The 16109-nt window shown below is 38.6% G+C and overlaps 1 protein-coding gene across 9 annotated transcripts in view; it reads right to left on the bottom strand.

Moving 5' to 3' along the window:
• Ehbp1 (EH domain binding protein 1) overlaps positions 1-16109 on the bottom strand; it is a 288954-nt gene that overhangs the window by 70381 nt on the left and 202464 nt on the right. For all 9 annotated transcript variants that reach the window (XM_052734711.1, XM_052734717.1, XM_052734718.1 and 6 more), the window contains one exon: positions 11067-11213. In XM_052734711.1, coding sequence (XP_052590671.1) covers positions 11067-11213 — 147 coding nt within the window. The remainder of the gene's footprint in view (positions 1-11066; positions 11214-16109) is intronic.

Genomic DNA, 16109 nt, shown 5'->3' with positions numbered 1-16109 from the left:
CAGGAAAAGGTACAAAGCAATGACGATGCATATACATTTAAAATGTATAAAAGGCACCTAGACACCAATTCTCATGCTTCAGTTGACAGATGAGCTGTCTAATCAACAGCCTTGACGAAACCTAAGTGCTCTCATTAGTGCTCAGACCTTCAGGCTAAATAAGCCTAAATCCCCTAAAAATTGCTTCTGAAAAAGGAAAAAAAAAAATCTATTCTCTTTCCTCACATTCTATCAACTTAGAGGGTGGGAAGAACCTCACCTCACAGAAGTAGTTTGCGATAACTTACTTTTCGTCTAAGCGTGGAAAACAAATACTCTGGTGTGACCGGAAAAGTTCAAGACAAAGTTCTCGCAATTATAAAAACAATGAAATGACCCCTGCCCCTTTCACCAGACTCTGGTAATCCTTGTTGGTTGGAAAGTTTAGCTGTGCTTGAATATTGTGGTTTATGAACATTACTGCTTTAAAAATTTCTAAACTGTTCCTTAGCTCGTTCATATTTCAAGCTTTAAATATTTGATTTTTAAATTATAAGGTTCTTATCAAGAATGCTAGTTGTAAAAACAAGTTGCATTTTCCCTTAGCTTGGAGAAAATGGGGTATAGGGGAGGAGAGCCAGGGAGAAAAGTATAAAATGGAAGTATAAATTTGTACTCATATATTCATATATATATATATATCAGTTGGCATCTATTGAAAGACATATAACGTGCATGAGGAACTGACAACCTGCAGCGGCTCTTGTGCAGCAACCAAAGGGGCTGTCTCACTGACTCTGCATCTGAAGAAACACTTGGATCTCTGTTCAAGTAAACTCATGGCTAACAGTTGACATGACTGCATGATACATACCAATGGTGAGGGCCAAACCCCAAACTAACGATTTGGTGTAGTTAAAGGTGGTCAGAAGAGGTGACCAAGACAATCCTTCCAGAAGCCAACGGACAGCTGATTCTTTAAATTCTGATGATGCAGCAAGTGCCACTTCAGGCTAACATATACATAAGCCACCAGTTAAGTAAGAGGATACTTTTATCTACTCTGTGACGGCAAGGAAAGCCACATTTCAACTGAATTCTTGTTAAGGCATTGCCAGGTTCTTATAAAATGCCCAAACTCTTCATCAATAACATCTCAAAACTAATAGTTAAAATATAGTTGCACATATTTGTTAAATGGACAGAATTGGGAAAATCAACTTATTAAGCATTTATAAAATAAGAATATCAAGAAACTAATTAGAATCCATGGTTAGTTTTTCAATGGCGTTTAAATCTCTTTGGGGAAGGGCGCTGTTTCAAAGGGCTCATTTTTGCATCGACCATGTCACAGGAGGTCAGAAACCCTCAACTATAAAGTCACTGCTCTGCTGTGGCATAAACAGATTCTGCGGCTAAAATCAAACAAAGACCAATTAAACTAATCATAACGTCCCAGTGAACACAAGGAAGCTCACCTGGTATTTCTGGACTTCTTTCATGAATTTTCACATTTACTCAGTTTTGGGGACTATAATTGCCTTGACCAAAATACTGTGAAATTACTGCTCTGATCTACTAATGGCTGCAAAAATCAAGTCATTGTGGTTTCATGCCAAGGGGCCATAGCAAGGTGGTACAATGATTTCTGACATAGAAGACAACTTCTAAAAACTCAAAAGAGAAAATTAACAGGATGTGGTTCACATTGCCAAAGACTGTTCATTAATTACCAATTTAATCACGGCTGGAAGCATGACATTACAAAAATCTGGCTGAAAGTTCTAATAGATTATGAAGACCACCTAAGAAGAGTGACCAAGAAATGTACAAAACAATTAATACTGTTTCACTGCTATCAAAGACACTCAGATGATTTTACATCAAGTGAAGCAAAGGCATTAGTAGCTTCACAGTGCCACCACTAGGAACTGTAAATACAATAGCACACAATTAGTAATGCATATGTGAATTCATTCAAAGCATATATCCTTGGGAAAGCCAGAACACGATAAGGAGAACAAAAGAAACATTAAAAAATGAAATGAATGAAGATTTAAACTCTACTCTTGTGCATGCTGAGCAGGAACAGAATAGGAAATATGAAATATGCCTTAGCAATGGTGATACCATCCTGGAATGTTCAACATGACACTAAACAGCCATATGGAAAATGTTCATGGTCATTAACAGTGGCAATAAAAAGAGTGCTCCTGATGCTAAGACACCTAGCTCTAGCTTTAGATGCTCATGACATCCTTGAGTAAGTAGGATTTTTGAAGCTAGGAGTTTATAGTGACATAACAGAAAAGGTGCTAGGGTCCCCCCCCCCCAATGCTGGGTTTTGTGTGACTCTAGAGATATGCCAGCAAGATAACAATGTTTCCTAAGAAGTCTAGTAACTATTGTTAGAACAGCAGACTTCAAACCAACTTAAATTCAGACAGAAGAGATAAGGTATTATTTAAATCACAGAGAATAAAAATCACTGCCTCATACAGACATTTATACTGAACATAGGAGCACATAGCATTCTTCCTTAAAAGGTAACTACAGGAAGATTAGACATCACTTAATGTGTCTTACTGGCCTGAAATGGATTATGTACAGTTGATCTTTTGATGACTGCGCTGAAGTAAAATACAAAAGGTATTTTCCTCTTGGTGCCCTAGGCATATTCTAGTTCAAATGGAGAATAAAAATCTCTAAATAAGATAAAATATTCTATGTTTTAAAGGTTTTGGATTTCTTTTTATAGTAACTGAAAACTCATGCCCTTAATAATTGAAATTACAAATTAAAGTTATTTCTCCCTAATGATATAGAAATGATAAAATGTGTAATTAAGAAATAAAAATTTTAATTTAATATTAAAACTGATTAACAGAGGCTACTGAATATAATAACATCTATAAATGTCTGATAAAGTCAGTATTTATAAGTATATAAATATAATTCTATACATACTTTAATGCTCTATACTTAGAACATTACATACATAAGACACACAGATGCACATGAAAAAAAATCACAAAAAAAGTTACTCAGATTTTTATCAAAATGATTAAAAATTTTGATTAATTTCATTTTATGTGTATAACTCTTTTGCCTTGTGGCATGGAGTTCAGAGAAAGTGTCAGACCCTCAGGAGCTGGAATTACAAATGGTTGTGAGCTGCTATGTGGCTGCTAGAATCAAACCTGGTCCTCTGCAAGAGCAACAAGTTTTCTTAAGCACTGAGCCAGCTCTCCACCTGGTTTTACCAAAATGGTATTTTATGATTTTTTTTTGCAAGGTGGATGATAACTCCATCTTTTATTATCAGGGGACATTCATAAGCTAATTTAAATCTACTAATACAATTATCAGCATGATAGACAAGTTCCATTTAAATTAATATCTTCCAACAAACATCAAAAGTACAAGATGGACAACCCATCCTTCATGACAACAAAATGCATTTTAAAGGTTAAAGCTAGGAACTGGAGAGATACTCCAGTGGTCAGAGTGCCTACTGCTCTTGTAGGAGATAGGAGTCTGGTTTTAGCACCCACATGGTGGTCCACAACTGTCTACAACTCCAAGGGATCAGATGCCCTCTTCTGGCCTCTACTGACAATTGTACACACATGTGATTACACACACAGACACATAATTAATATAAATTAAATCATTAAGGTTTAACATGAAAAGTAGCTTGCATTCTTCCTCATAAGTAAGGTATTTGGGCTTATTTCTAAGACCAATAAAACAAAGCAACTACTATCCATATTTTTTATTAGTATTCTTTTCAGTTAATTTTAAAGGACTGATCAAACTAAAATCTTTCCCCCTTATAGCTTTCTTTAGAGGATTCCAACATTCCTGCAAACATCTGAAGATAAAGCAAATCTTCCAGGACGTACTACTAAGTTGCAGGTAGGTTCTCCTACCTGCTAAGGTAAGACTTGGCTCTTATATAACCTGTGTATAATGGGTGGGTTGTTGCACTGAGGTATTCAAGTCTGCTTTATAATAGTTCCGGAATTCCTTTCCGTTATTTGTTTTTAAAGGATTCGTAAGTATGAGGGCTTTGCCTGCATGCACGTATATGCAACATGTGTGTGTCTAGTACCTGCGGAGTTTGTAAGAGTCACACATGTTCGTGGGCCACCATGGGGGTGCTGGGAACTAAACCAGGGTCCTGCAAAAGCAGAAAGTGCTCAAGTCCTGAGCTGTCTCTCTAGTATGTTTACTTTTTTCTTTTAAAGAAGCTTCCAGTTTAATTGCTTTCTCCGAAGTCAGAAGACTTGGAAGGTAATATGTACTTCCACAAAGTTCTTGTTAAGTAATGGTAGTCTTGGAAAAAGCTGAGTAAAATTAAAAGGCTAATGGTATCAACCAACTCTGGCTTTTCCTGAGAATAACTTAACACAGTATGTACACATGGAACTGGGTAAGATTACCAGACTGCTGTCAACTACTCAGAAAATGCTCTCCAGACACGAAGCATAGAGCCTGAGGAGTCAAGAGAATGATTAGTAGAATGAAGTCAAGCACAGAACTCGAGGAGTCAGAAGAATGATTAGTAGAATGCTGGGATTCGGGGCTGACTTGGCAGCTGAATTCTAGTGTGAGTCCCATAGCAAGAAAAAAAATGGATGTGTGGGGAGCAGATGAAGTCTTGAGTGAATATGACTGACAGGAACACAACCACGTCAAGGACCCCAGAACCTCAGATCCAGGGCCTTCCTGGGTCAGGCTCAGAGGAATGCCAAAGCCTTCCTTTGGTCTAAGTATAAACACTAGGAAAGAAGGAATGAACCTTAGCAAAAACCAGTGTATGGAGAAACTATCAAACACAGTTTCCTCCTCTAGGACGCAGCCTGAGACTGCTTCCCACAGAGACCTCTTCCTGAGATTAGCTAGCCTACATCTCCTCTCCACTCAGTGGTATAGAATAAATGCACTGAGTTTCCAGGCTGCTGGTATGGCTTTCGCTAGACTATTAAAGGGCACAGACCACTCAATTAGCTTTTCTGTACATGTAGTGTGTCTCTGTGTGTCTGTCCTTTTCTCATTCCCTTGTCCCAGTCAGATCAAGCTAAAGCCATGCAGGAGAAGGCACAGATGTAAGCATTGTGTAACAAGAAAGGTATTATAGCACAGGGTTCAAGAACAGCAGGAAATCAGAGGACCCATGGAACTTAAGATCCCAAGTGACAAAGTCATCTCAATTGTAACTGACTTGCGCAGTAACAATCCATTCTGCTTTAAAGACCTTCACAGAACAATTTATTTTCTCTCTTTATAAACATTACTTCATAGAAACTTCTTATAGCCAATTTTTCATTATTGCTTTGTTGTCAGTCAGCAGACAACATGAACAACAGGCTCTCGCTACAGTCCTTCATTTATTTATTGAACGTTTACCAAACACTTGGTCCTCGTTACTCGGCATCCTTGTGCTTTCAATGGTGCAGAGTTAAGGAGAAGAGATTGGAGTGTTTCCAGTGAATACAGAAGGAGACAGTAGAGAGACCCAGGAAAGAGAATCAGCTTTAGGAAGAGAACAGCCAACGCTGGACCAAGAACACAAGAGTGTGGTAACTCTAGATACTCCAACAACTTACAACTGCACTGAAAACCGGATAGACTGAGGCTGGGAAGAGAAGGGACAGGCCTGTGGGGGCCTTTGGGATGGCAAGAAGAGCTGGGAGTTTATTCAGTAAGGCTAAGTGGTGCTACCAAAGGATTCTAAGGCTTCATGTCTTCATATTGACGCTTAAAACGTTTTCTCTTTGTATTTTACAATCCTGAGTATCCAAAAAAGTAGAACTTTGCTTCCTTTAACCTTTAATTTTAACCTTTTTCTGACTTGCCAGTTAACTTTCACTCGTAGTCTAGAACTACAAACTGTGCCAAGTACATGGGCATTATCCCATGTACCTATGTACTCTAATATGAATTATGGTTCTACTAGTTCTTCTTGGTAGTCACCAAAAGGTTCTCAGCTGCACAAGAACAAAGTATAGAGGGAAATAAATTGTTGAAGAGTCCTTACTCAATGGCCTCATAAGCTATAGCAAGTTCTAGAAAACTCTTCCGTAAACACCATCACCACTACCACCCAGACAGGGTTCCTCTGTGTAGCCCTGGCTGTCCTGGAACTCACTCAGTTGACCAGGCTGGCTTCCAACTCACAGAGATCCATCTGCTTCTGCCTCCTGAGTGCTGGGATAAAAGGTGTGTGCACTACTTTAGGCCTTCAGTAAACTCTTGAAGAGTCTAAGGTTAGTATCCATTTTCTCCAAGACTGAAGGTCACTTTTGGATACCAACCTTTTTATTTACTTTTTTTCAACTCCTGGGACTTTTCAGTTACTCTAAGAATGAACAGTGCATGTCTCCCAGCTCAGTACTTTGACTTTCAGTACCTACCATACAATATACAAAGGGTAAGACAGACAACAATGTCTTAAAAACTAAGACTTCTACAAATTAAAGCACAAATTAGAGTATAATCAATGTAAAAACAGCAAAAATCGTTTCACTGAAAGGAAACTCAAACCATGTGGGGGTGGGATGGGTTAGACCTACTTTTATCTAACAGAAGCCTTTTGATCTCTCCAGAAGGTGGAGATCCTGACCCTAAGGTGGAGGAGGTGGCCATTAGTCTGTTCCCTTGTTCCTCTTACATGGGCACCTGCTAATTTCAATGCAAAGCAAGGAAAAAGAAGTTTTTCTTAAACTTTTACAAAGGAAAAACAGAATCAGGGACAGAGGTAATTTCCTGTCTTAATATCACTTTCACTTACATTCAATTGCTCAGACGCGAAATTGGGCATTTTCATTTTTATTTTGTCATCCAAGTTGTTTTCCAAATTATGGAGTGTACCACCACCACCACTCCTTTGTATAAGAATTCCTCAGAAACAGTAGAAAATGACCAAATTAGGAAAACTACTTTGTCCTTGAAAATGTACGAACATTGTATCCAATGTCATATAAAAGGAATGGCAAGGTCTACCTCTCATATTTGTGAAATGGGACACACCCAGGCTTTTTACATGCTTTGTCTTACGTTAGTATCAAGTGTGGAAGACTAGCAATAATCTGAAATACACTCTCCAGTTCAGCAGACTGCTACTATCCACTGACAGGGCTGGGTACCTGAAAAATGAAGCACCACAAGAAGAGAGTGTTTTCAATTGAGCTTAACTTTTAACTGAGAAGATAAACACTCCAACAACAGCGCCTGTCACATGCTCTTAGAAAGTGACCTTACTCTTCCTACTGAGTGGTGGGATCTATGCCTTCTCTCCTTTGACCTGAGTCGGGCCATGGGACTACTTAGGCTAATGCAATACAGTATAAAAGACATAAAAGACAACTTACAGAACAGGAGAAAATATCTAAACCACGTATTCAGTAAGGAGTTAATATCAAAATTATATAAAGTCAATAGCTACAAACTAAGAAACAAAAACAACAGCAAAAACCCAAACTTGGAGTTTAAATAAAAATCTGGAGAATATTTGGGTACTTTCAGGATCAGTAGTCATCAGGGGAATTCAGATAAAAACCACACAGAGCTATCTATCCCCTCACACCTGTTAGCACAGCTGTTCTTCAAAACAGAAGATTGAGCCTAGAGTGGGAACAGGCCTGTGATCTCAGCACTCAGACTCAGGCATGAAGATGAAGAGTTCAAGGCCAGCCTGGAGAACACACAAGCCCATGTTTGAATAAAACTCTAAACCAGACCAACAGATACTGAAACCCAGCAAACGGTGGTAAGAAAACAGGGAAAGTGGCACCTTTGCAAACTGCAGAATAAGTCGATGCATCTGTTATGAGCAGCAGTATGAATGTTCCTTAACCCTAAACACAGAACTACTCAGTACAATCCAGAAACCCCACTTCTGGGTTTAGACAAAAGAATTCAAATTGGGCTGGGCGTGGTGGCACATGCCTTTAATGCCAGCACTCACAGCAGAGGATCTCTGTGAGTTCAAGGCCAGTCTGGTCTATGTAGTGAGTTCAGTGCCAGTCAGGGACCTAGCATGATCTTGGCTCAAGCAAGTAAACAAGTGCCAGCCACAGAAAGACAAACATCACGGTTCCACTTATATGAGGTACTTAAGAGTTCAATTTATCACCTCCAAGAGTAGAATAATGGTTGCCAGGAGCTAAAAAGAGGGGGACATAGGAAGATACTAATCAACAGGCGCAGAGCTACAGGTTAGGAAATGATTAAGTTTTAAAGGTCTGCATTGAAGAGGCTGGAGAAATGACTTAGCAGTTAAGAGCACCTGGGTTCAATTCCCAGCACCCACACAGCAGCTCCTAACTGCTTGTAACTCCAGTTTCAGGGGATCTGACACCTTCACACAGACATACATGCAGGAAAAACACAAAAACTGCACATGAAATAAAAATAAATAATTAAAAAAATCTGCATTGAAGCTATAGTTTTGAACTTAAAAATTAAGAGGGTTGGTCTCATGGTAAGCATTATGATTACAGTAAAATAAATTAAAATGAGATAGTCCTTTCTATCAGAATGTCTTCCTTTTCTGTTCGACTTACATTTATTATGCATCTCTTTGGACTTACTCTATGCACATTACTTTTGGAGCTACTATAATAGAATTTCTAAAATTTTTTTGTATTTTTCACATAGAAACACAACTAAATATTAAAACAATAAATTTTATGGAGGTATGATTTACACTTGGTGATATGCATCCATTTTCAGCTTAATACATTTTAACACTTATCTATTGAGAAAGTAAAGCTTCACATTATCACTTCCCACCCACCTACAGAGTTTGCTTATCCCCCATCACTAAGCTTTCCCCCTACCTCTGGGTAAGCAGTGACAGCTTCTTGGCATCCTGTTCCAGATGTGCAGGCTGGTTACAGGTAAATACTGTATCTCAGTATGTCTCTTATTTATTTAAGCTACTGTGGATCTCAGGGGCTTGAGACTTTGTATCACCAAGCAGTACATGCTGAGTACCCCACTCCTCACGGCTGGAAGTGCTTTGGATTTTGAAACATTTGGGATTTTGGATTTTCAAATTACGGATGCTTAAACTGCATTCTTTCATATGAACAAGTCATGTGTTTACTCATTCTTTGTTGATACACATATAATTTTGTCCAGTTTCTGTGTATTACAACGTAAGGACCATGAAGTCAGTCATTTTGGTACATGCCTTTAATCCCAGCGCTCAGAGGGCAGAGGCAGGTGGACAAATAATTTAGATACCAAGTATTCTGAACTTAAAATCAATTCACAGCATATTTTTAATTTACTTATATTCTAAAGCTATATTCAGATAATTAGAAACAGACTGTCCAGCTTTTAGTACTTGAGAGACTATGAAACACACTCTTCATCAATAAAACACCACTTACTACCATTAAAAAGCCTTTGAGGAAGTATTCTTTCTGCGCTTCTTCACTGGGATGGCCCCCTCTTTCAGGTCACCAAGCATCCCCTTTTTGAGTCATCTCTGCTACAACACGCAGTTTTCATACCCTGTAATTACTTACCATCTCTCTCCCCCCAGAATATAAATTTCATGTGAGAAACAGCCATTTTCCCTGTTACTGTGACCAGACTTGCTTCAGATATACAACAAATCTATCTGGCAAACAAGTCTATAAACTACTGATATAATAGATGGTTAAGCATTGAAAAAGCTAATATAAAGTCTATATGTTCTTCTTTAGAACAGTCCTTAAAATTAGTATTTTTCTTTATTTCTCATTATTTTTTGCTGTTGTTTTATTAAGATAGCATCTGTAGCCAATGCTGTCCTGGAACTCACTATATAGCCCAGGCTGACAAACTCATAGCAATCCTCCTGCCTCAGCCTCCTGCGTGCTGGGATTATAAGCATGAGCCATTACATCATCTCAGATTAGTATTTTTCATGATCATGATGTATAGTTAAAAATACATTTTACTCAGGGCCAGTAAGCACACAGATCAAAATACTGAAAAGGAAAAGTTTCACACACACACACACACACACACACACACACACACACACACACACACACAAAACCCCTTTAAATGTAATAAATTTTGATACATTCTATTTTCTATTCTGTTCTATTTCTTTTTGTTAAAAACAATGGCTTAATAAACTTTTATACCTCCTTATTCATAAAGACCTACAGTTTAGAAACAATATCCAAGGGCTTGGAGATCGTTAAGCAGGCATTTACAAAGACTTAAAATAGAGAGTGATTTTATGTGTGAGTTTGGTGGTAAGTAGGGTTATCAGTTTTCAATGACGAGACGTTTCATATCTTACTATACTGAATGATTTCTACTGTTGTATGTTCACTATTATTTGTGATGTACTCCACAAAAATGAAATGTGGGGAAAATGGGACTTAATATAGGAAAGTAGGTTTGACAAGGAAATTCATGGACTCTGGGAAATAATAAGGCTCAGGTTCAAAACCCTGATTACCATGTACTGACCAGGAGACCTTCTAAAAATCCGAATGTAAAGATGCCGATCAGCTTCAGTCTTCTTATATGGGAAGTAGTGTGAATATCTTCATGAAGTTATGTAAAATACACACTACAGATACTCAATAAAAACGGGTATTATTATATACTAGTGCTTCTAACAAAATTCTCTGGAGAAATATAATCTTACATAGACTATGGTTCGTCATAAAATGTAAATGAACAAACCAGGTATGTATAGATGTAATTTCTAGTCCAGAACTGTGCTCTTTCTCATAGCTAGCAGCACTGCACAGCAGTAGTAACGGTGTGGTTTGTCCCACTGGATGGATTCATCAGTTGACTAAGGGACCACATACCCCCAATGGACAGCCTATGAAAAGGAACTGAGCAGTCCCTTCCCATCACCCTTCACAGTTAGTTAGGGTAAAGGAACTGAGCAGTCACTCCCATCACCCTTCACAGTTAGTTAGGGTAAAGGAACTGAGCACTCACTCCCATCACCCTTCACAGTTAGTTAGGGTAAAGGAACTGAGCAGTCCCTCCCCATCACCCTTCACAGTTAGGATCACTAGGAACAACTCGAGGTTTCTGTAACCAGCGCTCCTCACATCACTTAGCTGCTGCCTGCTGTAGAGCGGAGGGGCTGTGCTGCCGGTTTGCTTGCTCCCCGCCTTGAAAGCTGCGTCTCTTCTTGCTTGCTCAAGCAGAACTCTCGCTCTTTCCTTCAGCTCCTCTTGTCTGGACAACATTCGTTGCTTAAAAACAAAGATGGAGAATTAGAAGCCAAATCATAAAAATACAGCTAAAAGTTAGACTACCTATTAAAATAAAAAGTCAGGTGTACAGCCTTTTTAACAGGACTACTTACAGAAAATACTCATGTTGAGAAGAAACTGTAGAACGAATACATAAATTCTGACATAAATGAGACATGATATCATTTCTTAATACTAGATGAAATTTCAATGTATTTTAAATTTTTTAATTTTATTACTGTGTGTGTGCATGAAGTGTGTGCACAAGTACAGGTGAACACATACCATAGTGCATGTGTGAGTGTAATGGGGCAACTTTGGGGAGTTGTTTCTCTTCTTCCATTGTGAGTTCTGGGAATGAAATTCAGGTCATCAGGCTTACATGGCCAGTGCTTATACCAGCCGGGCAATCTTCATTAGATTTTATTTGAACATATTCTCATAAGGTATGTGTCAATATTAGATTATATATTCATGTTTTCTCATAAACACAGTATAATCTACCAACCAAAGATGTAATAAAAGGTTCAGTTCTATTTTTATAGTCTAATAGAACTGACAACTATGTATGTCTACTTTAAAAGTTTTCAATGCTATGATATCTGTGGCAATATTCTTTTAAACTTTTGGAAATATTTATAGAAAACCCCAAGCTGTTATTTTTTTGTTTATTTAGTCAAAAGCCTCACTATGTAGCCCAAGCTTGCCTTGCATTCTTTATGTAGAGAATCCAGGTTAGCCTTGCATTCTCAATCTATTTGCCTCTGTCACCAGAATTCTGGGATTACAGGCATGTGCCACCACACTCCACTAAATGCTATTATATTCCGTGAAAAGAACCCACAAGACTCTTCTCCACTGGGAATTCTCTTCATAATGAAACAATCTTATCAGAATAGAAAATATTATGGACTGAGTAATTTTACAATGCATTTTTGGAGAGTAAGAAGTATTGGCCACCAATGGAAGCTAGTTCTTTTGTTTGTTTGTTTGGTTTTTCCAGACAGGGGTTCTCTGTAGCCCTGAAACTCACTTTGTAGACTAGGCTGGCCTCAGACTCAGAGATCTGCCTGCCTCTGTCTCCTAAGTGCTGGGATTAAAGGCGTGTGCATCACCATGCCCAGCTGGAAGCCAGTTCTTAAAAGATATATTAAAAAAAGCACAATATCCATATTAGTTTCAGAGTTTAAGAATCAGATCTTAGCTCCATTTCTTAATTAGAGGCAAGTTAATCTCTCTGTGCCTGTTTCCTCCTGTGTAAAATGGGCATCAGAGTAGACCATCTCACACAGCACATTGTAAGCAAGTGACATAAAAACACTGGCACATGGGAAGACAAGAGGGAGATTAAACATTACTGTATGGTAACCCCATCAATTTCTCTATCTTAGAAATAAAGGGACTGACCTGCCTGAAGACCCATAGAGTCTAAATTCTGCAGTCCACAACCCCAAGCTGCCACACAATATGTTTTGATCTTAAAAGCACATAAACACTTTGTTTCACATTCAAAATGTACTTCATTTTTATTACAGGGATTTTGGAAAATAAATGCAAGTAAAAATAACAGTAGTTTATAGTTATGGCACTCAGATCATTACTGTATCATCTCACCCACCTTTCTACACTGCGCTCACATGATATACCTAGCCTCCCCACATTTGTTTTACTTAATATTTGATTGCAAGGAAGTATTTTCTGATGACCATATATATTTCTCTTGAAAACATGATTCTTAACAGGCTGCCATAATCCAATTATATAGATCCATAATACTTTATTGTACTGGATATATGAGGTGTTGGCAAGTTTTTCACTACCATAAATGCTTTTATGAACATCATCTTTACACATAAATGTTGAATCTTATTTTCTTAGGAAACATTTCTAAGAGTAATATATTAGGTTTTGGTGGTACAAGGGATTGAATTTAGGATTGTTGTGCTACGTTCCAGCCATATTCGATTTTATTTTGAGATACAGTCTTGATAAATTACTCAGGCTAGCCTCAGATTTGTGATCCTCCTGATGAAGTTTTCAGAGAACTTGTGATTGATAGCCACATGCCGTTGATCAAGCTTTTTTTTTTTCCAAAGAGTTCAAATAATTCTCTTGCTTAAGCTTCCCATATAGCTGGAACTCAGTTGTGAGTCATTGAGCCTGGTCAACATAAACATTTTGTGTGTGTGTGTGTGTGTGTGTGTGTGTGTGTGTGTGTGTAAGTGTATGCATGTGGAGGCCAGAGGTCAAGTTGGGTGTCCCCTGATTACTTTCTACCTTATTTTTATAGACATGGACTCTGGTCTCTCCCACAGCTTGGCTAGGCTAGCAGCCTGGGAGTCCCAGGATCAGCCTGCCTTCACCAGGATGATAAATGCACTCTTTCCCACTCAGCTTTTAATGTGAGCATTGGGGATCCATACTCAGGAGTTCATACTTCTTCAGCCCCAACACAAACATTTCTAGGGTAACTTGACACACATTGCTAAGATGCCCTTCAGCCAACTGACTGCGGTACAATTGCGCTATGGGGTGTTTTCAGCGCTATTATGATCAAAAATCAAACAGATACGTGAACATAAAGAGCAAGGATGTCAGTCAGAAAATGTTGGTTTTCAACTGAAACTTTCAAGTTTATCATATAACCATATGCAACTCTGTAAGTGCTGTTCTCCCATACACCAAAGAGGCTCCAACCCCTTCACATGGTGTACAGTTTAAGGAAGACTTAGGTGAGCTACATAATTGCTATCATATGTACTAGAGACTTAGTGGTGTGTCTACAAGTCCATATGAAACTGTCACATCTCCTGTGAGCACATACTCCTAAGATTCACGCTATATTAGTAAGTATTAAGAAAAATAATCACTAGCAAATTCTGACATAACATCTTTTTTTCAAAGATTTCACAAATATTAAAATAAAAAAGATGTATGTCTGAAATTCATAACATGGTATTAAAAGGGAAGCAGACATTTGTATAAAATTTAGCTGCAATTAGAACCTACCAAACATCAGCATCTACATTACATTTTTGCTGTGAGACACTGTTTTTGTCAACCTAGTGTCAAACAAACCTTTATACTTATTCTAAGCAAAATTAATTCCTTCCTTCCTTCTTCCTTTTCCTTTTTTCCTTTCCTCTCCTCTCCTTCCCTCTTTCCTCCCTCCCTCTCTCCTTCCTTCCTCCAACCCTCCTCCCTCTATCCCTTCCTCTCTCCTCCCTTCCTTCCTTCCTTCCTCCCTCCCTCCCTCCCTCCCTCCCTCCCTCCCTTCCTCCCTCCCTTCCATCATGGTCTTGTGTAGCTCACATTGGCCTGGAACTCATGGCAAGCCAACTCCCTCTGCCTCCTTAGTGATGGGATTACAGGCATGAGTCACCACATTTGGCTTGACCCTCTGCAGAACTTTGAGATCACAGTTGGCACGTTTGGCATGACCAAAGGACAAGCACACAAGGCACTAAGTCAGTGGGGACTGTCACGATCCAGTGTAGCACACAAATCGTGTGCATGGACTCACAGCGTAATCAAATTCTAGAGTTAAGTGGGTTCTTAGATATTAGTTCATTTAACCTCTGTGGAAAACAAAACTGACAATTTAAAATGCCAGGTAATATCACATTGCTAATGACTGGAGGAAAATTCAAAATGAGAATTCAGGTTCTTAGCTTATCCTAATTTAATGATTAATTAATTTCTATCTTTAAACACATTTGCCTCAAAATATAGTTTATAAGAAAAATCTGTGTTGGCTAGAAAGAGCTAAGGTTCATCAAATACTGTAGCTGTCATTCAGCAGATATTCATTGGGTATCTATTGTGTATAAACCCTGTGCTATCACAAAACTTCAGGGAGATTCACTTACTTAGAACCTTTAAGATTGTCCTTTGCGGGAACAGAAACTTTTTTTGAAGGCTACAGTATTTTTTTACTGTAAAAATTACCTCATATAATTGTGCAATTAATGGATTTCACTGTGATATTTCCATGCATGCATGCATGCATAAACTGTGCTTTGATCAATTCTGCCTTCTCTACTACTGTATTTCTTTGATCCTGACATTCCCATTTCTTTAGCACACCTCTGTAAACTCGCCAACAATGGAACTTACAATCTATGCAACTCAATCACAGTCCAGACACAGCTGTCTGCCTGCACATCACATGGTATGCAGACTGCATGACTGCAATGTGTCAGTGCAGTCCTCCTTCACAATTAGTTCCCAGATCCCTTGCAGACTTCGTGCAGGTGTATGTACCAGTTATACAAAACAGCACAGTAGACAACCTACGTACATCCTCCTGCACTAAAACACACAGCCTGCACACTTTACAGATTAATGGAAGAAAGGGAGTCTGTGCAGTTTAATTCTGACAGTATTTTCCCCAATCACTTTGACCTGTGGATATGGCAGTTTAATTCTGACAGTATTTTCCCCAATCACTTTGACCTGTGGATATGGCAGTTTAGTTCAGACAGTATTTTCCCCAATCACTTTGACCTGTGGATATGGCAGTTTAATTCTGACAGTATTTTCCCCAATCACTTTGACCTGTGGATATGGCAGTTTAATTCTGACAGTATTTTCCCCAATCACTTTGACCTGTGGATATGGCAGTTTAACTCAGACAGTATTTTCCCCAATCACTTTGACCTGTGGATATGGCAGTTTAACTCAGACAGTATTTTCCCCAATCACTTTGACTGTGGATATGGCAGTTTAGTTCAGACAGTATTTTCCCCAATCACTTTGACCTGTGGATATGGCAGTTTAATTCTGACAGTATTTTCCCCAATCACTTTGACCTGTGGATATGGCAGTTTAACTCAGACAGTATTTTCCCCAGTCACTTTGATCATGGTTGGTTGAAACAGACGTGGACCCTGTGGC

This window comes from Peromyscus californicus, unplaced genomic scaffold, assembly GCF_007827085.1.
Source record: "Peromyscus californicus insignis strain IS unplaced genomic scaffold, ASM782708v3 Scaffold_13__1_contigs__length_99412109, whole genome shotgun sequence".
In the NCBI taxonomy this organism is placed as follows: Eukaryota; Metazoa; Chordata; class Mammalia; order Rodentia; family Cricetidae; genus Peromyscus; species Peromyscus californicus.
The sequence above is the reverse complement of the archived record's forward strand: the minus strand, read 5'-3'. Positions and strand labels throughout refer to the sequence as shown.